Source organism: Equus przewalskii, chromosome 5, assembly GCF_037783145.1.
Source record: "Equus przewalskii isolate Varuska chromosome 5, EquPr2, whole genome shotgun sequence".
In the NCBI taxonomy this organism is placed as follows: Eukaryota; Metazoa; Chordata; class Mammalia; order Perissodactyla; family Equidae; genus Equus; species Equus przewalskii.
Window position 1 is genome coordinate 77,693,011 of NC_091835.1, and position 26,242 is coordinate 77,719,252.

Sequence of the window (26,242 nt, forward strand, 5' to 3'; positions counted from 1 at the left end):
GCCAGTTGGAGTGGGTTAGAGTCCTAAGACCCCAGGAATCCCTTAATGCAGCCTCATTCCCCAAGGTCCTTGGTGGTGAGTTTTACACGTTTGACCCCAAAGGAACTGGGTGAAAGGTTTGTCTGAGATGGAGGTGAAAGATAGGAATCCCTTTCTGCTGTTCGCAGGTTTGGAATGGTGTCATTCTAGTGAGCAGAGCAGAAAGGACCGGAAGCTTGTTGCTTCTATCTCAGCTGCATGTCCTGCTGTCTGTCAGTCTGGGATGCATGGAACTGGCAACCAGAAGGTCAGAGAAAGCACAGCGCTCTCTCGTGGAGCATGAAGGAATGTAAAGGAAGCTTTAGGGCTTGAGAGCTAACTTTTCATTCAAGCTGCAGCAAAGTCGGAACAAACATGAAGAGAATGGTTCCCAGTCAGGCAGCAGAATCTCTGGTCTGGGAGGATGGGTGGATGCCAGGAGCTATGAGGAAAGCGCTAGGTGGGAACAAAATTAAACTAATAAAAGAATTAAAAGGTAGAGAAATTACGTTAGAATCAAGGTGATGCTTGGAATTATTGATATCTTCCCTGCCCAGTTGGCAGCCAAACCTGAAAGAAGGCAGCCTCCTTAGGCTCCTTTAGGAGAAGGCTAAGGTGGGGGAAATGAATGCAGTGTGCAAAGGCAAAAGGTTTCTGAGAATTCTGTTGCTTCCCATTTGCTGTGGTCCAAGTGCGTCATCAGTTCTCAGGGGACCACAGTTTGTTTGTTTATGTGTTTTTATGGGATTCACAGTCTCGACTAGGACAGTGAGCAAAGGGAAAGGGAATGAGAAGGCTTTCTTTCTCTGCCTTCGGGATGACCCTTCTTTCTGGTGACCTTCCAGGGGTGATAAGCAGGATCGAACCAATCAATTTATTTTCAGCCACGCCTGTGGCTCTCAGCTAGGTTATATTTAACTTTGGGTTCATTTTTGCCAGTCAGCACCAACTTCATTATCAGTGTTCAGTGAATATTACATAACGATGACATCGGATTCTAAATAAGAGGGCTTGGAATGGTGAATTCTGTGGAATTCCTTCCTTAGAGAGGATCTTCGTAGTGAATCTTGAGAATGTCATAAGATGTGATGAAAGTGACCATTTTCAGCTCTGCTGCCTATTTCAGCTGGTTTTTATTGATCTTTTATAAGAAATGATTGCAGTAACAGTCCCCACCGAAGTCAGTGTCATAAAATTTATGTTTAAGTTTGAAAAGAGGAGTACCTTTTGGAATGTTTGTAAATAGTCAACTCTGATGCATTATTAATGCTCTTTAGTGATTATTTAAATTCTATTGAATATAATATTTTTATCAAACAATAAATGATTGAAATGATTCCCATGTGGTATTCATGTAGTATAATATTTTTATTTGAGTATATAAATTTGGCAAATATGGGAACTAAAAACATATAGTGTATGAATTGAAATATTACATACTTCTTTAAAACATTTTGAATATATAATATTGGAGGCTCTATTTTCATTCTATCTTTGAAAAATATCTTCATGTGATTTATTTGCAACACTTAACCAAATTGTCCCACTTTTATGGGAACGTATTCTGTTAAAGAACGTGAAAATATGCTTCAATATTTTAATCTTGATAAATGAAAAACTATTCAAACATATACCAGATCCTCTGAGGTTCTCATACAATAAGTTTTATGGAAACTAAATTGTGATTTGGGAATTGAATAAAATTTTAAGCACGCTTAAGGAACCAGCACTTGGCCTTTAGGAGCCTCTTGAATTTAATTAAATGCTTGGCCCCGTCCACTTATATAATGGAATTCCTTCAGATGATTCTTTCAAAAGAACTTTTCTCATTCAGCCCATATTTTTGGAATCTTGGAAAACTTTCTCAAATAATGTCTATCTGTTCATTACTTATTTTTGAATGGCAGTAGCATTTTCCTAGAGGAGGGAAAAAGTTTGTATGTCACACGCTAAGAAAGTCTATAAAATAGAACTAGTGTCATAGAATCAAATATGAGCTGAAAGGGACCTCTGAGAACACTTAATCCTGCGCTTTTTACAAATAAGGAAATTAAAAGCCAGTGTGAATGTCACTTGCTTAAAGGGTTACAACACTTTAGCAACGTTTATTGTAATACATGTATTTAAATTTTCCATAGTGTTACATCTCTGTACGTCACGTAAAGCAAGTTACAGGATATTGGAGTCACTTTAATCACGTGGTCATTTTACATTTCCAACAGTCACTGTTGCTTTCCATGCAGGCTGATAGCGCATTTTATAGTATAACCCTTTAAAAAATATTTCAAAAATTATTTGGTTCTATTTAGTGCAAATAATAACTCTCAGTTCTTTCTGAGACATGCCTCTCTAAATAGACTGAATTATGGAAAATCTGAGTTCATTAGATCTTCAGGGACCACACCATTGATCTCTTCTCCACCTCTGCTCCCAACTGTTTTTCAAACTGAAAGAATTTACTGGTGTCTGACTTAAGCCTTTAAGAGATTTTAAGAAAAGTTACTAAGGCTACATCCTGGGTTTGGTCTTTACCCCTGCTTTAGTGACCTTTTGATTTAGTTTTTGCCCTGAGCTGGTGTCTTAACTTGAGAATCTTTTTCCAGGCTAAAGATAGAGGGAAAAATGTGTCTTTCAACCCTGCAAATCCTGTAACACATGGATTGTCCCTTTTCCCTTTGCATCCCTGCTTGCAAACAGGTCGTGTCTATTATGACTTCATTGCCTTTCCTAGAACTTGTGAATGTAGCTAATTAAAACCAATTTATGGGGCCAGTCCAGTGGCATAGTGACTGAGTTACGTGTTCCACTTTGGTGGCCTGGGATTCGCTGGTTCGGATCCCAGGTGTTCTTGTCAAGCCATGCTGAGGCAGGCATCCCACATATAAATTGGAGGAAGATGGGCACAGATGTTAGCTCAGGGCAAGTCTTCCTCAGCAAAAAGAGGAGGTTTGGCTGCAGATGTTAGCTCAGGACTAATCTTCCTCAAAAAAAAAAAAATAATAATTAAAAAAAAAAAACAATTCATGCTACCAACATTTTTTCTCCAAATCTTTTGTCCCAGAACCCTAACTGCATTGTGTGCATTTTCTGCCTTTTAGGATATCACAGGCAAAAGTTTTACCAAATATTTCGCCTCTGCCTAGCATACATTGTCATTGTTTAACCTTTTCTAACAGAGAGTCCTCACCACCAGCTGCCCATCCCTCAAGCCAGTGCCACGTAGTTTAGGATTTTGTTTTACCCACCCAACCTCAGATTTTGTTTTTCTATCAAACAACTCCAATATCTTAGAGCTTACAACAATAGGTATTTATTTCTTGTTCATGCTACTTGGCGGCGATGGGTCAGCAATAACTCAGGTTCGCTCTGGTAGGATTGGCTGATCTTCAAACATATTCTTATTTTCAGGGATCTGGGCTAAAGGGACATGTTCTCATCTTGGACGGTAAGGACTACAGCTGTAAAGTCAAAACGTGCAAATACATTTTAAGCTTACTCTTGGGCATGGCCTAGACATCATTGGCGTCCCGTAGATGAAGCAAGTCACATGGCCTAGCCCAAAGTCAGTGGGTAGGGAGTATACTTTGCCTGCAGAGAAGCATGACAAGGATGGGTAGGGGACAAATAATTATGAAAAAAAATCAAAATTACCAATTTAATTCTCTCATAAGTGTATAGAAGAAGAAATAGGTGATAACCTGATTAGGTTCCTAAGAGTTCCACAGCTCTTCCCTTCAAACCCTTCAAAGTTTCATAATCCTGACTAGTGCTGAATCCACTAGATGATTAATTTTCTGTGGGCTCCAGCCTTCATTTCCTCTTTGTATTTTGGCAATTACCAAACTAACTGAGTGTCTCCTGAAGTCTTTGGGGAAGCAGATAGTCGGAATGGGTGGAGGGCAGAAAACTTGGGCAGTGACCACAAGCAAAGCAATATTAGAAGAGGCCAAATCCAGTGGGGTGGAGAAGGGGTGGCGATCAGAACATGTCAGGCAGTTCATGATTGAAAAGCAACGTGCACAGCTCTTAACTCTATAAGAGCCTAGTCCTGGAGTAAAACAGATGCTGCAGAGACTTAAAAAAAGATATTTCACATGGTTGAATTTTGGTTGCATTGTCTACAAAATGGAGGCAATAGCTACTAAATAGAGTTATGAGAAAATGCACATGTTAAAGTGTCAAATGTCTTAATCAGTGATGCTTACTTGTAACATAAGAGGAAACAGTGAATGTTATTTATACAGGTCGTTGGTTATCAGCAAATGTAATTTATATCTAAATTTATGCATGAGGACCATCTCTGGGGATCGTCTTTACAACGTATACAAGAGGCTCATAATTTCATTTAGATATAACTAAAAGCAAAACAATATAAAACAACAAAAAAAAAGGAAACAAAAATGGAGGTAAGATCTCTAAGTAAAACATAGCTTCTGATTTCATTGTATTACCTTACAATAATCATATTTGAATTGATTGTAGATGAGTGAAAATTAACCTATTTTTAAAAACACATATAAAACCCAAAATTAGGGCAGCTAATTAGATGTGTAATATTAACTTAAAGTGTTTTATATATTAAGTTATTATAATAGAATTATCCCAAATTAGTATAAGAAAATATAATTGTTTTCTATAAGCCCCGCCCTAACACTATGGCCTATGCATTTTCTTTTTAATACATCTCTTTTGTCACATATTTTGAATTCTTCTATCATGCAAGTTTATATCATCCTTTTTTCATTGAACATTATATAAAAAATATTTCCCATGTTATGATTTAATCTTCATAATAATCATTAAATTTATGTATAACAGTCTCTCAAGTGGATGACAGTAATATATTCAACCACTTCCCAAGGCTGGGCATTTAGGTTGTCTTTAGTTTCTCCATATTATAAACATGATTCCTCAGGGAGATAGGGGCAGGGGTCACAGAATCATGAGGCTACAGCTGACACAGTGTTGAATGACAAAGAGATATGTCATAGATGGAACTAAATATATCCAGGATTCTACAAAGAGCAATGGTTCACAGGAAGCTTCAGCCATCCAGTGGGCAGAGGAGTCGATAGACCGGGGAAGCTTATGTTGGTGAAACGGAAGACCATGTTACTGGATGCCTGTGGCCAGGTTGATTCACCTTGTTGTCGTACTATTTCTTAATCCTGCCCCCATCGGTATTGTATTTTATAGAAACTTCTAGGGGCTTCTAACAAATTTCTGAATCTCATCATTGGTATCAGGATATCTTGTGTATTTGTTTTTCTTATTCAATTTTTTAAAATTGGCTTTTTAATAGAAAAGTGAGAAATGTATTCTTCTGCCTTATAATCTTCCTAGAAACATCCAGGGTTTTTCTTTTTTAAAACTCCCCTTCCTAGTGCCAATTAATGACCTTCTTTTCAGATTGAGGAAAAGAACAAACACCAGAAAATCTTTAGACTAAATGAAAAATGGAAGGCCTCAAATCTCTTAAATATAATTCCACTTTTCTCCAGGTTGACCAGAGAATGTCACTAAATGTGAGAGGTGGGAAAGATAGTAAAAATGGCTTTCTGTCTAGGCTCCAAGGAATTCTAAGTGTTTGAAGAGGAACCTCAGGGACCATTTTGGGGAAGGAGTCGGGAAATGCTGATAGGTAGAGAGCCAGGTCTCTCTGACTCCCCCAGAAACAAACCAGAGTAGCTGGTTTGGGTAGTAGGATTCTCAGTAAGATTTTGTTTCTATAAAGGATTCTGTGGCTTTGAGAACTGTGGCAGAAGTGAGGGTGGAGACAGAATAGAAAACTCACTCATCTGTTGCCATCCTCCCTAATAGTGGAGCCATACATATCTTTTCTAAGCTTTGGTTCTGGGAGAAAAGAAAAGACTACAAAGATGCAAGTAGGTAGCACACTCAGACCAGTTCTTCTCTAAATATGAAAACATATTTAAAATTTTGGGCTGGTCTTAGTCTGTTGGGGCTGCTATAACAAAATACCATAGACTGGGAGGCTCTCCGGAGGCTGGGAAGTCCAGATCAAGGTGCCAGCAGATTCAGTGTCTGACCGGAACCAGCTTCCTGGTTCATAGATGGCCATCTTCTCATGTCCTCACATGGCAGAAGGGGCAAGGGAGTTCTCATGGGTCTCTTTCATAAGGGCGCTAATCCCATTCATGAGGGCTCCATCTCCATGACCTAATCAATTTTCAAAGGCCCTACTTCCAAATACCATCACACTGGGAATTAGATTTCAACATATGAATTTTGAGAGGACACAAACATTTAGTCTATAGCATTCCACACCTAACCTAAAATTCACGTCCTTCTCTTATGCAAAATATTCATTCCAACAGTCTTAACTCCTTCCAGGATCAAGTCAAAGGTCTAGAGCCCAAAGTCTCATGTAAATATCATTCAAATCAGATATGGGGGAGACTCAAGGTATGATTCATCCTGAAACAAATTCCTCTCCAGCTGTGAACCTGTGAAATCTTCCAAAATACAATGGTGTGACAGGCGTAGGATAAACATTCCCATTCCAAAAGGGAGAAATAGGAAAGAAGTAAGGAGTAAAAGGTCCCAAGTAAGTCCAAAACTCGACATTAAACCTTAAGGATGGAGAATGATCTTTGACTGGATGATGTGCCTTCTGGACCCACTCGGCCTGTGGTCTCACCTCTGCAGCTCTCACAGGCTGGAGTTCCCTGGCTATGGCTCTCCTGGGTTTGGAATTGCACTCGGGTGAGTCGTCCTTGGGGACTGCCCTGCCTCCAGGGCTCCATTGGGCAGTCCTCTAATTGGGTCTCTGCAGTAGTCCCACCCTGCCTTGGTTCTCTCTTGTGTCCATGGCTCTCCCTGGGTGGGATCGTGAGCCTGCAGCTCTGACAGAAATTCCTTTGGAATCTAGGTGGAGGCAGCCATGCCCTCACAGCCCTTGCAGTCTACACATTAGCAGGGTTGGTGGAGGAATGTGGACGCTGCCCAAGTTTGCTGCCTATATCCTCCAGAGGGGTAGCCACTGTCACACATCCCAGGGCTTACTGGAGCTGCACCTGGGGCAGCCAAAGAGCGCAGTGCTGGAGTGCAAGGAGCAGAGCCCACGATGTGAGGCAGCATCTGCAGCACGCCCCAAGGTCCCACAGGCTCAGGCGCCCCTCCTTTGAAACCGCTCTGCCTCTGGGGCCTGTGCAGTCTGGGCCTGTGATGGAAGGCAGCCATGCTGGTTTCTGAATTGTCTTCCAGGTTATTCTTCCATTGTCTTCAAGAATTGCTCCTGCTTCTGTTTAAATGGAGGACTAAACTTATAAAGAGTGTTTTGTCCACACTCTTAATGTTCTTTTCTGACCATGTTTTCTCATTTTTTTAAGTATGGATGGACCGAGAGTTCTACAAATCTTTAAGTCTACTTCCTTTTTGATTAACAATGTTCTCAAGTCATTTCTCTCTTCTAGCATTTCACTATAAAGAGTCAGGAGGAGCCAAGCCCACTCCTTCAGCACTTTGCTTAGAAATAGCTAAATACACAATTTCATCACTCTCAAGTTCTATTGTAGAACTAGAAGATGAATACAGTTCAGCCAAGTTCTTTGCCACTTTATAGCAAGGCTCACCTTTCCCCCATTGTCCAGTCACGTGTTCCTCACTTCCACCCGAGACCTCATCAGAATGGCCTTTACCCTCCCTATTTCTACCAACATTCTGTTCAAGATTACTTAGGTATTCTGTAAGAAGATTGAGACTGTCTCTACAGTACTCCTATTTCCTTTCTGGGTTCTCACCAGAATCACTCTTATCAGTCCATTGATGGCAAGAGCTTTTTTCTGCATGCACCTCAAAATTCATCCACCTTCTACCCATCATCCAGTTCCAAAGCTACTTCCACATTTTTAGGTGTTTGTTACAACAGCACCCCACTCCCAGAACCAATTTTTATCTTAGTCTGTTAGGACTACTATAACAGAATACCATAGGCCAAGTTGTTTATAAACAACAGAAATTCATTTCTCACAGTTCTGGAGGCTGAGAAGTCTAAGATCAAGGTGTCAGCAGGTTCAGTGTCTGCTTGGGGCGCTGTTTCTGGTTCATAGGCAGCTGTCTTTTCACAGTGTCCTCACATGGCAGAAGGGCAAGGGGCTCTCTGGGGCCTCCTTTATAAAGGCACTAATCTCATTCATTAGGGCTCCACCCTCATGACCTAATCACCTCCCAAAGACCCCCACCTGCAAATACCATCATATTAGGGATTAGGTATCAACATATGAAATTTGGGGGAACACAAACATTCAGTCTATAGGACCATATAAAGTGATATTACAGGTTCTGGGGATTAGGGCACAAACATATCTTTTGGGGGACTGCTACTCAGCCCACTACAACTGCTTTTACCCAATTCTAAGAGTATAGTATAAGAAATCAGGAGAATTGTTTGCTATGGAATGTCCATTTCCAATTCAATTATCTGCTGGTTCGTAGTGTCTTTCCTAATTTGCCCATTATAAAAACAGCTTTGGTTAGTTTGACCCTTAGTATCAATTAGCATTCTCAGAGTCCTTTTAACTACAGCTGTAGTTTACATCTAAAAATAGCTTTTGTGTTACTGATATTTTGTGGGCCATGAACTATTGAGATCTCTCCTGTCTAGCTGTCAAAGTAAATCAGTCAATAGGATTTAAAAGATGGTCCACTTTGAAGAATAAAATAACCTCCCAGGATTAGATTCTAATTTTAATTCAATTACATGTTGGAAAAGAAAAGATTTGGTTCAGTTTAATTCCTGTTATAAAATTGGGTGAGTTGTCACCTAAACTTAAACATCGTACATTAACTCGACATTACTATATCCTTTTGTATAGGAAGGAGGAAATAGAGAGCAAAAGGACAGTCCATTATTCTTTAAGGAACATATTAATTCCTTTAGGTGAAATAGGTCACTTTACAGGTAGGTTGTAAAGAACTACTCATGCCTTATCTAGCAGAATTTATAGTGAACCCAATAGTCTGCTAACATCTATTGATTTGATTTGGGACTTAGTTTGCTGAGTACATTATTTCTGGACTATATTTTGAAACATAAACTTCTGGATGGCATAGATTATTGACAAAAGTTCATAAAATTGATACATCCTGATTTAGATTTGGGAAAGTGAAGAAATGATTATTCATAAAGTATTTAAAGGAACATTCTGGTATTCTATACAACTGAATGAGAAAGGGCCTTGACTGTAACACTAGCGTTTAGCCATTGACCATCGCCGGTAGTTTCATTATTTCTTTGTCCTGCATCACCTTTTCCAAAGATTGATCAACCCATATTGATCTCTAGATGGTAAGTCAAAGTTCTTGGGCTTCAGCATATCTCACCACATAAGTTTTTGAAAAACACTTGAAATAGCCAAATGTCTTCAGTAGTCATCAAGGCACCCTTTTGTTAACAACAATGATATATTATAGTCTATATTCTCAAAAACATTATAGAAAAGACAGAGGTAAATAAATTGGAATAATGATGAATTTCTAAAAACTTTGAAAGACAGTTGGGGTTTAGAATTCCAAAGAACAAGTATTTGAATTCTGGTAAACAAGACAGGCAAGGCTATGTGCAAGAATGGAAATTTGGAAATTCACCATAGAAATAAAACCGAAGGAGTACATTTGTAGGCAGGCAGAGAAGCCTCTAAGTTGGTATGTTAAAGTAGAATCAGAAACAATGCGCCTAATAGAAAGATACTAGTCATGGTACCAATATGATCACTTCCTGGACATTATGCTTTGGAAAACTCACCTTGCGCTTCTGATCCTTTATGCCCTCATCCATAAATGTGATTAAAAGTACCACCTCCTCTTAGTTCTCAGGATTATGGTAATTAATTGAATCTTTAGAAAAAAAATTCAAAGCTTGAAGGCACTGTCTGTTTTTTCATGCACCCCGTTTTAAGCAAAACGCATCATAAAACGTGGCATATATGTGAATTGCCAAGAAACCAAATTAGCTGGTCCCACAGCCTAGCCTCTAGCTATAATAGTTATCACTGCTTTTGTTGGGGAGAATAAACTTTATGCCTACCTGGACTTCAGGAAGCAGACTCCAGAATAGTTGCTTTCCCAAATGAAAGGAACTTTCCCATTTTCTTAAGGTTGTTGGTCTTCCACTGACTTTATAGTCAGACACAAATTTTAAAACAGTATCTTTCATTTTTAAAGCTAAAGACCAATATATGCATTGTATGAATGTATCTGCATAAATGTGTATAAAAATGTGCTATGAGAGGGTAAAAGATGTAGAGAAAGGGATGTTAAATAGATTAATATAGTTGTAGCTATCAAGCAGAGGAATCCTAGATTATTGGCCAAGTTGTTGAAAAAAGCCTCAGATATAGGTTAGTCTTTCTGGAAGAAAATAGACCAGTCAGGTTAAGACGCCTTCAAAACTTTGTAGAAATGTTGTGCAGAAATGCTGGTGATCATTTAGAATTTGGACTTTCGAGATCTTCTGTTAAGCCCCTGTGCTGGCCTCTATAAACCATGGGGATAATTAAGCAGAGACTGCAGTGTCACAGCCAAATGCTCGGGACAGCCTCAGGCTTTCCTCTGAGGGCAGCTCTCTGCCAGAGGAAACTGGCAGAAAATATGTTTCCTCAAAATATAGAAAGGGTTCCACATTTCGATAGGCTGGTTGCTTGTCGTAGGATGGAGCTGCCATCTTGAATTACCCGGCTTAAAAAAGGCACAGAGGCTCCCATGGCTCCTGTGGCACCAAGGGGATGGGAGCCTCTCCTTGCTGCTGTGATCCCAGATCTAGGAGACCCATTTAGGGGAACTCTTCATTCCTAGCACAAGTTAACACTTTAATTCCAGGGGCCAGCCCGGTGGTGCAGCAGTAAGTTCACACCTTCCCCTTCTCGGTGGCCCGGGTTTCACTGGTTTGGATCCTGGGTGCAGATATGGCACTCCTTGGCAAAAGCCATGCAGTGGTAGGCGTCCCACAGATAAAGTAGAGGAAGATGGGCACAGATATTAGCTCAGGGCCAGTCTTCCTCGGCAAAAACAGGAGGATTGGCAGCAGATGTTAGCTCAGGGCTTATCTTCCTCAAAAAAAGAAAAACAAAAACAAAACTTTAATTCCACCTTACCCATTTCTCGGATTTTATCCATGACTTTCTAATTCCTTTATTAGTCTTCATTCTGGTCCCCACTCCTGGTTTCTCACTGACTTGGCAACTAGACACAGACTCTCTTCATCCTCTCAGACAGACCTCATTTGACCTGGTGGCTGCATTGTTGCCATTCATCACTTCAGGATAGGTGGCCTGGATGCAAGGCAGGAGACTGGTTATTTAATTGAAAAAGTTGACTTTTTCTTAGCTATAATTATTCTAGGCAAAGGAATGCTTGGCCCAAACAAAATAAACTCTAAGTGCCAGCTTCTATATACTCAGCACCAGATTTAGGTTAAACTAAAGGTGTTTGATGTATTAGGGAGATTCAGCATCTAATCTTTCACCCAGACCTGGTTAGGAAGTTGAATTCTAAATCAGAAGATACCTAAAATACTTTTTGTTTTTTTTTCACAACCCAGTCTGTGTCATTGCAGGACATGTGTATTATTGATAGCATTTCTAATAATTGTCTTTTAAACTTGCTATTTATTTCCATTACCATGGATATTTTACTTAATTGAATTTTACAACAAATTATTTAAATGAGTATAGAGAATTATTTTAGTGACAGCTCATGAATGCCAATAAATTTTCTTCTCATAATGGTAGATATCTACTGTTATTTCTTAAAAAAAAAAAAACCTAATTCTTCATTTTATACCTTTCACTTTTTTTCTTAGGCACACATTTGGTCATTTGTTCATACCTTAATAGTTCTATCAGTGGATTGACAAAGAAACATGTATATATATATGTGTGCACACACACACACGTATATATTTAATTTTACTAATTGTTAAAACATGGTCACAATTTTCTGGATGAGTTAAAGCTAGTGACTTCACTGAGACTTGTGGAACTCGATCACACATGTAACCCTTATTTTCTGTTCCTCTAGAGAATCCAGATTCTGCTCTAGCTCTCTGCCTTTGTGTTGCCTTCAAATATCCCACTTCAAGGAATCGTGCCTAGTTCAGCAATTCCACGTGTAATCCAAAGAAGTCTGTTCAAGTGGGCATCTATCAACAGGTAAAATGATACTTTTAATTCTGGTTTTTTCTCCATTATGCCCATAAATAAAAGAAACAAGACACAACAGCCGTAAGTTGTATACAATGTTACAGAATTGTGCAGAGGAAAATAACATGAGGCCAACGAATGTGTATGAATTGGATCTTGACTTCTCAAGAGTTGTTAATATGAATAGATGACAGTCTTGAAAGTGGACATTGTCAAGAGTTAATGCTTCTGGGTCCACTTTGCAATGATTTAATTAAGAGATCAAAGGATGTTGGTTTATATGGAAGAAACAAAATAGGTAGGAGATAAAGAAGTGAAGAGGTATATGAGTGGGTGACTCGCCACCTGGAATATACAGTTATAAGTTAAAATCAAGTAAATGTGTTGGAAACAGAGAACAAAAGATTATATACTGAGATAAACTGGTGAACTATGAAAAAAATAACTAGACAGAAAAGAAAGAAGATTAAGGAGAAAAAATAGCTCAATTATATTATTTTTAAAGGCAAGGAACCTTTTGAAATGAATGGATAGCATCTGAGAAAATAACTTTTATAACAAAGCAGGGATAATTCAAATAGCAATTCAAAGGACAAGCATGCAGTTTCAGACAATATATATTAGAAAAACATTAGTGTAATACAGAGTTGGAATCGTGTTCTAGATGATCTTCCTTAAGGACAGAATCTAGAGCAATGGGCAGTAGTTGATTATCTGTGGAAGGCTGATGTGCAGATCACAAATTGCCATCCAGAATTGTTAAAGAACTTTCATTAGCTAAAAGCTGTCTATGAGGACATAAATGTCTGGTTATGGACGTGTGTGTATGTGTATGTATGTGTGTTGGAGACAGAAAAATGGGAGGAGTTGAAGGAAAGGGGTGTTAGCATGTGTCACTATTATATGTTTTTACTCCTTTCAGTTTTTCGGATGCTTCCATTTTTTGAGTCCTTTTCTGGATTTGAATGGTGGAGTCATCATTTGCTTGTAGATACCTTAGTCAGGTTACATTCGGCAAGCATTAGCTTCCTTTGCTTTTCATTTCGGACGCACTTGTGTGGCGCTTGCAGTCCAAGGTCAGCCTCTTCCCAGGCACTGATGCCATAATTGCCACGAGCATTAGCCGTCTTATTCCTGTCCTTGTCTAGAAGATGCTGGTAGAATGTCTGCCTGAAGCAAATGTGTATGGGACTAAGTTTTGTTTGTATTGATGTATTTATATATATATTTATTTACTTTATTTATTTCATGACAAGACAGATTATAACACATTGTTATTTGGTAGTGAATAAATTCATTATTAAAACCGAAACTTTTATGATTACAGAGATAAAATGACAGAGGCACAAGGGGTGCTTGTTCCAAGCACAAATATTCACAGCTATTTATTCACTGACTCTAACTTATTTAATAAACATATTGAATACCCTACTATATACCAATAAGTATACTGACACCTGGAGATACAATAATTGACTTCTTGTATCTTAGACTCTATTGGGAAAGACATATTGAATGAATCATGAGAAATGTTATTTGGGGGCTGGCCCGGTGGCGTAGTGGTTATTTGGTAATATTTTATTCTGGTTTACGCTTTTACATTATCCATATTTTGTAAAAACCGGAATATGCCGCTTCTCTACTCAAGAGAAAAAGAACTGCTAACAGAGACAACTAATGAAAAATCACAATGTGAAAAAAAGCAGTATTCACAATTATATTTATATGCTCTATAGATCACGATATTATTTAAATTAATCAGAAATATATGAATAAAGAAAAATAATCAAAAGAAATATGCAAAATTATTAATAATGATTGTGTTAGGATAGTGTGATTATGTGTGATTTTTTTCTTTTCTTGATTTTCTTGGTTTTCTAATATTCTGTTACGGAAGTCAGCAGACTATAGCCCTTGGGCTAGTTTTGAATAGAATTTTATTGGAACAATCCATGCCCATTTTTTTAGTATTGTCCGTGGCTACTTTTGCACTAACACTATTGAGATGAGTAGTTGTGAGAGAGACCATACAGCCTGCAAAGCCTAAAATATTTGTTAACTAGCCCATGACAGGAAAATTTTCTGATCCTTGTTTTATAGTATAACTATATCAATGTTATAAAGTAAAAAAACAAAACAAAATAAAATGTAATTATTGATCTAATTCAAAAATTGCAGAATAGAACTAGCTCCACAATCATCCAAAAGGAGAAATAGCAGAAGGCAATAGAAAAAGCCAATAGATAGGTCAAAAGCCTATGCAAGAATCCTTCCATTCCTGGGTTCAGCATTAAATAGGAAGGGAAATCAAGAACGATAAGTATCAGTTAATGAGATCAGGACTAACAAATGGTGATTAAGTATTCGAAGTCCTAGTCAGAGAAATTAGGCAAGAAAAAAAAATCAAGGCCATCCAAATTGGAATAGATGAAGTAACATGACTTTATGCTATAGAAAACCATAAAGACTCCACCAAAAAACTGTTAGAACTAATTAACAAATTCAGTGGAGTCCCAGGATAAAAAATCAATATGCAAAAATCAGTTGTGTTTCTATACACTAACAACAAATTGTTGGAAAGAGAAATTAAGAAAACAATACCATTGACGACAGCATCATAAAGAATAAAATACTTGGGAATAAATTTAACCAAGGAGGTGAAACATCTAAACACTGAAAACTATAAAACATTGATGAAAGAAATTGGAGAAGACACAAGTACATGGAAAGATACTCTATGTTCAGGGCTTGGAAGAATTAATATTGTTAAAATGTCCGTACTACCCAAAGCAATCTACAGATTCAGTGCAATCCTTACCAAATTCCAAGACACTTTCTGCAGAAATGGAAAAATCAATCCTAAAATCCATATGGAGCCACAAAAGACCCCAAATAGCTAAAGCAATCTTGAGGAAGAACAAAATTGGAGGCATCACACTTCCTGACTTCTAACTCTATTATCAGGCTATGCTAATCCAAATAGTATATTAGCATAAAAACAGACACAGACATGTAAATCAGTGGAACAGACTAGAAAGCCCAGAAATAAATCCATGCATGTGTGGTCAATTAATTTTGACAAAGATCCCAAGAATATGCAATGGAGAAAGGATAGTCTCTTAAATAAATGGTGCTGGGGAAACTGGACAGTCATGTGCAAAAGAATGAAATTGGACCCCTGTCTTACACTGTACACAAAAATCAACTCAAAATGGATTAAAGACTTGAACATAAGACCTGAAACCATAAAACTCCTAGAAGAGCACATAGGAGCTAAACAACATTGGTTTTGGTCATGATTTTTTGGATTTGATGTCAAAAAGCAAAGGCAACAAAAGCAAAAATAAGCAAGTGGGACTACATCAAACTAAAAAGTTTCAGCACAGTAAAGGAAACCGGTTATCAACAAAGTGAAAAGGCAACCCACAAAATGGGAGAAAATATTTACAAACCATGTATCCAATAAGAGGTTAATATCCAAAATATATGAGTAACTCATACAACTCAATACATGTATACAATGAAATATTATTTAGCTTTAAAAAAGAAGGAAATCCTGCCATTTGGGACAAGATGGATGAGACTGGAGCTAAGTGAAATAAGCCGGACAGAGAAAGACAAATACTGTGTGGTCACACTTATATGTGGAATCTAAGAAGAAAAAAGTGAAACTCATAGAAACAGAGTAAAATGGTGGTTGCCAGGGGCTGAGGGGTGGGGGCAATAGGGAGAGGTTGGTAAAAAGGTACAAATGTTTAGTTATAAGATGAATAAGTTCTCAGGATCTAGTATGTAATAGGGTGATTATAGTTGATAATACCATATTGTATAGTTGAAATTTGCTAAGAGAGTAGAACTTAAGTGTTCACACCAAAAAAAAGACATGTATATGAGGTGATGGATATGTTAATTAGCTCGATTGTGGGAATCCTTTCATAGACTATACATATATCAAATCGTGTTGCACACTTTAAATGTATTATAATTTATTTGTCAGTTATACTTCAATAAAGCTGAAAAAAAAAGTGAAAAAAATGATTAAGTGGTGATTAACATTGAATGTGTCTGAGAACTTCCTTAGAGATACGTCTGACTCACATAATGTAAAATGAGTATTTTAATCTTAAGTCCTGTTATCTGTTCATTGCAGGTTATACTGATTTTCCTCCATCCATGAATTACTGTAAAATATATTAAAGTCTTAAGTATATTTGCCAAAACATTGAAAAAGAGTTAAGGTAATAATTGTTACTTTCACTCTACTGCTCATCATCGTCATTGTATTTATTCCAGGGAAACAGTGGTCTCCCTATTTGTTTCATTTTTATCATTTTTCCTATATGAGTTTCTGAAAGCAAAGTCCTTGAGTATAATTATGGACAAATTAGAAAACTTTAATATAGAGAATATTTTCACTGAAAACCTAAAAGGTGCATATAGAAGGTCACTGGAAATAGCTTGCATATAAGTTGACATTAAACAAAAATTAAACCACTGTGTCTGTTTTCATAGACATGTGTTTAGTTTTTTGGCAGGTTTTCTGAAGATGTGGCAAAATTAGTTTTTATTAACTTATTTCCAACATTTTCTTACCAACAGAAAAGTGTTTCTTTTCCCTCTACATTTCAATTGAGAAATCCACAAATGGAATGAGAGTAGTGAAAAGAAAATATTGAGAAATCCTGGCAATCACAGCTGAAAGCTAAGCAAGCAGCAGCATTCTACAAAGAAACATTGATGTCAGGGAACCAAGATGTTTTTAATTTAATTTCAGTTGTGTTAAGCCTTATGTGATCATTTCTTCCACAGGAGAATTGGTGCTTTATACCATAAAGCTAGCCATTCCTAGTCATGTCCAAAAAGAAAGTCCCTTTATTTTAATAAACAATAATATACATTTGATAGGGAGAATTTCATGGCTGCGAAAAATGCATACAATTTATCATTTATAAAATGATAGGTAGGACTAACTTTGGAAGTACATTAAAATTAGCTTAATTCATTCAAACCATACAATTTCTAATCCTATAGGTTTAGAAAATAGATGCATGCTGAAATATTTTTAAGTATTCTTAATTATTAAAAGTGGAAAAATTCTAAAATATGCCTACTATTTAATTCTTTAAAAGTCATCAAATTTAATGCATGGTCCCTTTTAACCTTTGTATAGAAAATCTGAAACATTTTGTCTTAAAAAAGTATTCTGGGGGTTGGCCCAGTGGCGTAGCGGTTAAGTTTGCATACTCCACTTGAGCCGGCGGCCCAGAGTTCGCCGGTTAGGATTCGGATTCCAGGCACCAACCTATGCACTGCTTATCAAGCTATGTTGTGGCAGGAGACTCACATATAAAATAAAGGAAGATGGGCACAGGTGTTAGCTCAGGGCCAATCTTGCTCAAAAAAAAAAAGAAAGAAAAAGAAAGTACTCTGTTTTAAGTGATGACAACTCCATTTTCCTTATGCTTAGAAATCAGATTGAGATAGCTTTTGTTCTTTTGGTTGGTACCTCAATACACATCTGAATTCTTAACTTCTCTTTGAGTAATTTTTGTTTCCATAAACAAATTAAATGCTTCAATTTTTACCCCGTAGCAGTCAAAGTTACATACCTCGCCGCAATTATTTTGTAAATTTCCTGAGTACAAGAGTATTAAAAAATATTCATGAAAAATTATATAGTTGTAGTTAAAGCTGGAAAATATCATTCTGATGACTATCAACACTGATATATGGAAATAGAAATATGGTTAAAACTGTTATTTCATTTTTTGACCATAGGTTACTTGAATTTCAAATAGACGAGCAGGAATGCCACCACCAGCAGGTACCCCAACATACCCACCTCCGGATGGAGGCTGGGGATGGGTAGTGGTTGGAGCAGCTTTTATCTCCATCGGATTTTCATACGCCTTCCCCAAAGCCATCACAGTATTCTTCAAGGAAATTCAGCAAATATTCAACGCTAGCTACAGTGAAATAGCATGGATATCATCTATTATGCTGGCTGTTATGTACGCAGGAGGTAAGGTTCTTTGGAATAAATAGAATTCTGGATTAAAAAAACAATTGCTTCATGCCACAATGTTTTACATGTAGTGTCTTAGTAGAGTAAAGCCCTGTTTTCATATTTTAGTCACTTAAAACCAACTAAAAGTAGAATTAGAATTGAATTTTTAATGATTTTAGTGATTCAGCATCTTGAACTCTTCACCTCATTCTGAGCTTTACTGGAGTATTTATTTGAATGAGGATTTCTTTGCACAAAGTGAGGTTTGTAAATGATGGAATTTCCAAGGGAAGTGCCTTACCATTTAATTTGGAATAAAGTCTATACTATAGCGTTAGTATTATTTACTACTATTGCTACAGTTGGTAGAAATGCTTTTTTCTGAATGAGAAAGAATTCAGGTTGCGGACAGTCTTATAAGCTTAGAAAGTTCTTTACCTTAAGCTGAAAAAAGAGAGTGTTACCATTTACATTCTGGATCCATTCAGGTTTATATGATTGAAATAATTCCTTATCTTTGTAATACTCATTAAATATGATATTTTTTATTTAAATATTTGTGTGACAATTATCTTGTTATATTCCCTGTTCCAATGAGGGTGTAATTCATTAGGGATAATGAATAAATCAAAGTACCTTATCGCTTCTGAATGTGAAAATAATTGGAATTATTAGTGCATTATGATGTCACCTATCTTCTTTAAATCAATCTCAACATCAGACCAGACTGTCTTATAGATTTTTTTAAGTCATTACTTAAAATAGAGTTTTCGTTTTTCAACTGGATATTTGATTTTAAGAGACAGGTATAGACTCAGAATATAGGCTCTTAAAGAAATCATGCGAATCATCTAGTGTAATTTCTTACTTTTTGGATGAGGATAATGTGGCTTATAGTGACGAAGTTATACCATTAGTAATAATATCCAATATTTATTAGTATTTACTCTCAGCTAAGACCTCTCTAAATGCTCACTATGTGTGATATGACCTAATCCTTTTAACAATCTGTGAAATAAGTTATCTTCTCTCTGTTCTGTAGCTGAGGAAGTGGAGAGGTGGAATAGTTTTCCTGAGTCAAACAGCTCGTTAGTGGCAGATAGCAAGTGAGACCCCAAACATTTCATCACCTTGCTCTTCTGCCTTTCTCGTACCTCTTTACCTCGAGAAAGTGACTGAGTGAGATCCAGGCCAGGCGTTCTACAGACCTGATTCAGGTGCTACCCTCACCGAGGTCGTTTGTTTAATGACATAAGAATCATTTGTTAGGATATTGTCTCTGTATTGTACTACTAAGGTAAAAATTTGATCCTCCAATAATCTTGTCTGTGTGTTTTCCACTTTCTGTATGCCAGTGATTTTACGTTAATCCAGTATATGCCTCCCTTACCCTTTTGGTTAGGTTAAATGACTCATTTTTGTTCCAGTACCGAAAGGTGTCTTTAAAATGCTATTTGGGTATGTTAATGGAAAATTCTGCCTCTAAAACACTTTCTGACATTCTCCTTTGGACAGTTGCTTTAAGGCTTTTAACTGTGTTATTTCTGATGACTACAGAAACAGTAGATATTGTGCACCTGGTCTTGTTCCTCTATCCCGTGGGTCAGGAGTTCTTTAATAAAGCTTTGCTAGAGCAACACACAAAGTCATCTGTCCTGAGCTCCGAAATGTGCTAATGTTAACATATGTAGTTTTTCCCCTTCTTAAAGACACCTGAGACAGATTCCTCTAGTGAATTCGTATAAGTCTGTTGAATTTGGACTTCAGGTCCTAGATATTTATAATTTTCTGTTCAGTAGATAGTTGACTAACTCATAAGCAAGACAAAAATTTGTATAGCTTTTTAGTTAAATCAAGTCTTAATTGGCTTTACTAGTTTTAAGCAAACAACCTCAAAGTCTCAATGCCTTAAGGGAATACAAGTTTATTTCTTGCTCAAGCAATGTTTCATCTAGTGGCTATGCCATCACCTAGGGCTTTGTAGTGTCCCCTGAACTGTTCCATCCAGCTGGACAGAGAATGAATACAGAAGTGTGGAAGATCATGTGGGATATTTTAGAGGCCAGGCTGGAAGGGATTAACATTTCTGCACACATTCCACTGGTCAGGTATAGTGCCCTCCCTAGAGGCAAAGGCCAAGGTTTCTGGGAAATGCAGGCTGCCTAGAGGACGAAACGGAATAGGATAGCATCCCGTGAGTCTCAGACAGAGCATGGTACCCCAAAAATCGTTCTCCACCCACTGAAGGCAGGATGTGTTGGTAGACTTGCCATGACCATTTGACAGCTTTCCACTCCCTGGCCACATCTAAAGAGAGGCTTAGAATGAAGAATGACACAATTACTTTTCTCAAACCTTTAAATCTCAGTATCAAATTATAACAAGTAAATATCTATAATGTATGTTTATCATTAAGTGTTTTCATTTTTTTATGCTCTTATTTTCCTATATTTAATACCTATAGTATAAATGATAAAAAGCACAAAAGAGAAGTCTTTTGAAGTTCATCAAGAAAATGGTAGTTTGGTAAAATAGTTACCAGTTTGGAAAATACTGTCTTAAAATGTTTAGGGTAATAGATAGCTAAAATATGTCTACATTAAATATCAACGGGATTTTGTATCTGGTTGATTTAAGAAAGGAATGCCAGACACATGGAAATACTTAGTGTGTGGTAATTGATGATGGTAAGATCGAGGTGAGATCCAAGTAAGCAGTTGGACTCTTATGTAGAGGCCTTAGTCATAGGACTGAGACATTTCGTATGTCATCTCTGGCATGGAGAAAAGTCAGGCACTGCAGAAATTCTGTACCCTTTGGTCTTTTCCCTTAAGAGTGGAAAGGCAATTCCAGGCCCACAGCCTACTGGATAGAAATGTTACTATTGGTCATGTCCACTGTTGAGTGGAGAATTCATACACTTACATGGTTCATTGGAAATTACATCCATGTCTTGTCTTGATAATTCGTTTTTAATCTTTTAACAAGAAATAATTGGCACACTTAAAACTGAAATCTCAATACGAAAACAATTCCCCTTATGTGGATGCAGATGATTTTTTCGGAAACATAATAACTAGAACAAAAAGTCTGATAGAGTTAATTAATCTGAGACAGAGATATTGGTCCTGTTACTAAAGTGGCAGTGTTTTCAAGTATGCTCCACAGATTTTCTGCTTCTGAATAATGGATCTCTTGTTAAAAATGCATAGTCCTAGGTCTTACCCCAATCCCCCTTTTATCAGAATTTCTGTTGGTAGATTCCGGAAACTTGCATTTCAACAAGCATCTCTGAAAACCACTTCATTTCATGTACAACATAGGGATTCACTATGATAGAAAAAAATCAATATTTGACTCAAAAATATTTAAATTTTCCCCGAATATTTGAAAGAGCTCTATCTATAGAGGCCTTTTAGATTGACGATTTAAAATAAATTCAAACACCGTAAAGCAAAAAGGCGTGTGGTTTGCTGTGAAGTATAATGAGTCTCTCTACCAAGTGGCTGAAATACTTTGTTCAACATAATGCTAATTACGTGAGCCTAGAGAGCATCTAAGATCTGACACATTCATTAGGGCTTAGCTCTCAACCCATTAATCACATGTTGGGGTCACTGGGTAAGATGGAGTGTGTTCAGAGGCCTGGCCTGTCATGTCAGGGCTGAAGTCTCTTGTAGTAATTAGTTGGGCCTTGGTAGCAAGGTATTATCTTCCCTTCTGATGTCTGAATTAAAAATGAAACTAATAAAGGGTATGCAGTAAGGATGGAAAAGAATGCAAATTATGTTTATCCCTTACTTCATCCTTCCAATAATGGCATTAAATTACAGCAACCCATCTGGCCGTCCATATGTTCTCCTGGAGCTCTAACGAATTTCAGCAAAGAGGTCAAGCAGAGTGGTTACCCCATTAATAAAGCACTAAGTAGAGGTAGAAAACATATGATCATTCCTACTTTTCACATTTCTTAGATGGATATAGGGATTTGTTTTGTAAGCAGTGATTATATAGGATTGTCTTTTAGTGCAGTGCCAGTCTTTGTTGCTCTATTGAAAGATAATGTGAACATGGTTAGCTACAGAGTTATCAAATACAGATTTGGGGCTGTCAGTCTCTGTGAGTACCTCATGCAATTTTTCTGGAAATATCTGTTATGACTTGGAAGAATCAGCCATTCTGGAGAGGAGAGTTGGCTTTGTCTCCATGGTAACTTACTCTTCTGTTCTATGTGAGCAGTGACTGCCAACTGTGCGTAAGTAAGGGTGATAGATTTATGATGGACTACTTTACACAGGGGACCAAGCATCAGACCACTGAGCTTATTTTACTGGAGGCCAAGAAGGGCAAGGTTCTAGGCGTAGGAGGTTGGTGGCCGTAATATACAATGTGTATTTTCCTATTCTGTCTAAATAGGCTCACTATATTTTTGCTTTGTGCTCTAAATATTTTGCAGAATGAAGGAGACTGTTAGAAAGAGTCATATAGGGCTGTATCTTAGCAGCAATAATAAAAAAAAAGTTCATTCCATGCCTGTGTTTGAGATACCTAGAGCTTAGCTTTACAAAAACCAGAAAGTACCAGGTGTACTTGGACAGTCCTGTGCAAGCAGGCTGCATACTTCTTATAGCCACTCCACGGTAGATTTTTTTTTTCCATTCAGGAACATAGATATTGGTAAAGTTTTCCTAGGAAATGTGGCACAGTGTGGCAGAAACCATTATGCTCACCGTATATCCATGTGCTCCTGTATATTTCCAGCTTCCTTACACTTAAGTTGAGGCTAAGTGACTCATTCGTACCAATGAAATATGAGTGGAAAGATGTATGTCATCCCTGCACACCAGGACAAGGCAGTTCCAGCTGGCGTGCACCTTCCATTTCCCAATTGTCCTCTACATCAACCTTATTTCCTATGGCCTGGCTGCAAGGGGACGATCCTTCGCCCACCTCATACTTTGAATGAGTAGGAAAGAAATTATTATTAAGCTTCTGTGGTTGGTTATACAGAACAACTTAGACTTCAATGATCGGTACAAACATGGAGGCTTAGATTATTGTGTAGTTCCAATATAAATTACGTAAATTATAAGCAGGAACTAGAACAGAATATGGGATGCCCTTAGCCGTTTACGTTATATTCTGTCACAGGAAGGTTTGTACATGTGCTGCCTCTTCAGGTCTCTGGTAGAGAAGAGGAAGCCTTCAATATCTCAATTGAAAAAGGAGTTGTAAGTGGAAACCCTCACTGCCAGTTTTCACGGGAATAAAACTGGCAGGGACTTCAAGCACAAACGTAGGGATCAAATCATGCCCATGGAGTTCTCTACAGTTAGAAGTGGCTTTGTCCTTCCCAAGACAGGGGTGGAAGGAGGCAGTGATCAGGGGCTGATCGCAAGGATGCGTAGACCTTTGAAACTATTCCAGGACATACTTTCCCTACAGAGGCCTGACAGTCAGTCCAAAAAATACTGGATTATTACTAAATGTTATTTTCATCAGAAAAATTTAAGAAACTTTGTTGAAATCCTCTTTGATATGTGTGCTTTAGATAGTGAATATTTCACTTACTGATTTATAAAAAGAACCTGCTTATTAATTCATGGCCTGGCAAGAATAAGAAAGTCTTTTCTGATTTTTGTAAAATTCCTATAAAATGTTGTAATGTCATTACATGTTTTATGCAGATGTGTTCTGGTTGCAAATGACAGAAACCTGATTCAAACCCCCTAAAGTCTAAAGAGAAATGTTCTTACATACAAATATGTGGAAGATGCGGCACTAAATACAGTAAAGGACAGTTATTTAGGGTATGAGAGCTGGAGCAAGAAGGCAGAGCATCATCTTGTTGACCTCACCTAGGAGCATGCATGCCAGTGGTTCCAATTTTTCCCCACCCTGCACATCTCCGTGAATGACTGTGAAAGCACAGCGAATATTGAATTGGGCGTTACGAGTAAATTTTAGTGAGTAGGCAAGTTTGCGGGTATGGAATCCAAAGATAATAAGGATCAACCATACTTTTAGATTTTCTCTGACACAATTACTGTTTCCTGTGCTGTATAAAAATCTGGAGTTACCCAATGCTTTTATTACACTCGTTTTATCTGTTGTTTTTGAGAATGGAATAAGCCTGCACAGTCATGAAGCTACTTAGCATTTACGTAGATACACATTGATTACCACCCTGGTCTTTACTGAGTTCTTACTAAAGGAATACAGCTTTCTCAAGCTATTAAAGGAATAATAATTACAATTAGAATCTTTCCAGTCACTAGGAGGGCATTATGTATAAAGCTTTGGAAAGCTTCTCTGGAAGCTTTGATAGATGTTTGGAAACGGATGCTAAAGTGATGCTCCACAGGCTTGCATTGTTCTGATGAGAATGTGCTCTGCATACCCTGGGAATGTTTGGTGACTGTAGCTTTCTGTTGGTTTGTGGTGTTCTTCTTTGGCCTCACCTCTCATGCAGTCAATAATGGGATTAGAGATTCATGCGAGGGACCAAGTGGAACCCACCTGTATATCTTCTCAGCACCCCCGGAATGAGTGCGTTCCTGGAAGGCTGAAGAGGAATAAACCCAGTAACTAGAGCTCTGATGTACTTCACATCCATCTGTTCTCTTCACATGATGAGTAAAGAGAATGTAAATAAGAGTATGAGTGAAATCCAGATTATGAACAAAGGAAAGCAAAGGAGAAATATTATGTGTGTGCAGGTCATTTGGTGTTCCTTTTGATTTTTCCAGACTTCCACCAGGTGATCCAGTGGTCACATCCATGACTTTAATTGGTGTAAGTAGTGTAAGAAGACTGTAGACCATCTGTAGGCCAAAAGCATTTAAAGTATCCTTTTTGTCTTGTCAATTAGGAGAAAAAAATCATACAGTACGTTCAAAACATTTAAGATTTTATCTCAACTGGTGTGAGCTGTCACGATATTAGTGGGAAGATGACATGGTGTGTGCTGTGGAAATGAGTTTTGAAATCCACTTGGCACAAGTAGCAGATGGTTGCTTATTTGACTTTTGGGTAAGAACTGGGCTACAGAAACTGTTTTTGAAACAGAAGTCTGTGTCATTATTGCAGATTTCTATCACCTTCCAAAGGGTTGGACATGGATCCAGAGATGGAGAAACTTTTCGAAGCCTCCCTGTGTTCTCTGTTTCTTGCTGTCTGGGACAAAATTTTTTTCCCTCTATCAGCAATTTTAATAACCTCATTTAGAGTGCCCTTGAACACTTAGAGGTTGTCATTAGCCTTCCAGATGCTTCTTGGGTTCACAGAGTATTTCACGATGGGTTAAAATACAGTCATGCACCGTATAACATTTCAGTCAACCGTGGACCGCATGTACAATGGTGATCCCATAAGATTAGCACCCTACGACCTAGTAGTGGGCTATACCATGTAGGTTTGTATAAGTACACTCTATGATGTTCCCACAATGAGGAAATCACCTAATGATGCATTTCTCAGAACATATCCCATCAAGTGACACACAACTGTGTATGTAAAATATCTGTGTATAGTTAATTTTGCCTCTTCAGATAAAGAAAAGCAAGTTTAATGAGATGACTCAGATAAAATGAACTGTAAGCCTCTCTCATGAACACTGCTCCTATCAAGAAATGATATTAAGTACCTTGATGTGGTAGCAAAAGTATTACTTAGAAGTGTTCCTTAAACATGATATGTTTTAGAAGCTGGATAAAACTTTCCAAGGGCAGCATAAGCTCTGCTCCTTAAAGTTGGCTCCCATGTTGGTTCAAACACCATTGATCTAGAAGCTTGTGGCCATTCAAGAGTGCTTGTGAACTGCGTTTTCTGACAAAATAGCCTGGCGCCTGTACACTATAAACCTTCCAAAATATGCATGTGGGAGAAAAAAGGAAAACGTTTTTATTCACTTTGTATTTTAAGTTCATATTTGTGATCTCTTATTTTGTCTCTAATTTTATTCTCTTAGGGTTAATGACTGAAACAGCACTTAATGTTGAATAATCGTTAGATATAGATTTTTTTCTATCCACTTGTGAAGAAACAAAATTGAAAA

The 26,242-nt window shown here is 37.6% G+C and overlaps 1 protein-coding gene across 22 annotated transcripts in view; it reads left to right on the forward strand.

Annotated features, from left to right (window-relative positions):
• The window catches only part of SLC16A7 (solute carrier family 16 member 7), a 153,084-nt gene that overhangs the window by 76,161 nt on the left and 50,681 nt on the right, over positions 1-26,242 (forward strand). For 5 of the 22 annotated variants that reach the window (XM_070619657.1, XM_070619659.1, XM_070619660.1 and 2 more), the window contains 4 exons: positions 4,263-4,424; positions 12,058-12,188; positions 16,330-16,417; positions 17,958-18,201. In XM_070619657.1, coding sequence (XP_070475758.1) covers positions 17,988-18,201 — 214 coding nt within the window. In that variant the 5' untranslated portion in view covers positions 4,263-4,424; positions 12,058-12,188; positions 16,330-16,417; positions 17,958-17,987. Of the gene's footprint in view, positions 1-4,262; positions 4,425-5,005; positions 5,152-12,057; positions 12,189-16,329; positions 16,418-17,957; positions 18,202-26,242 lie in introns of those variants that run through there. The other 17 variants (XM_070619647.1, XM_070619653.1, XM_008528097.2 and 14 more) reach the window with 7 other exon arrangements.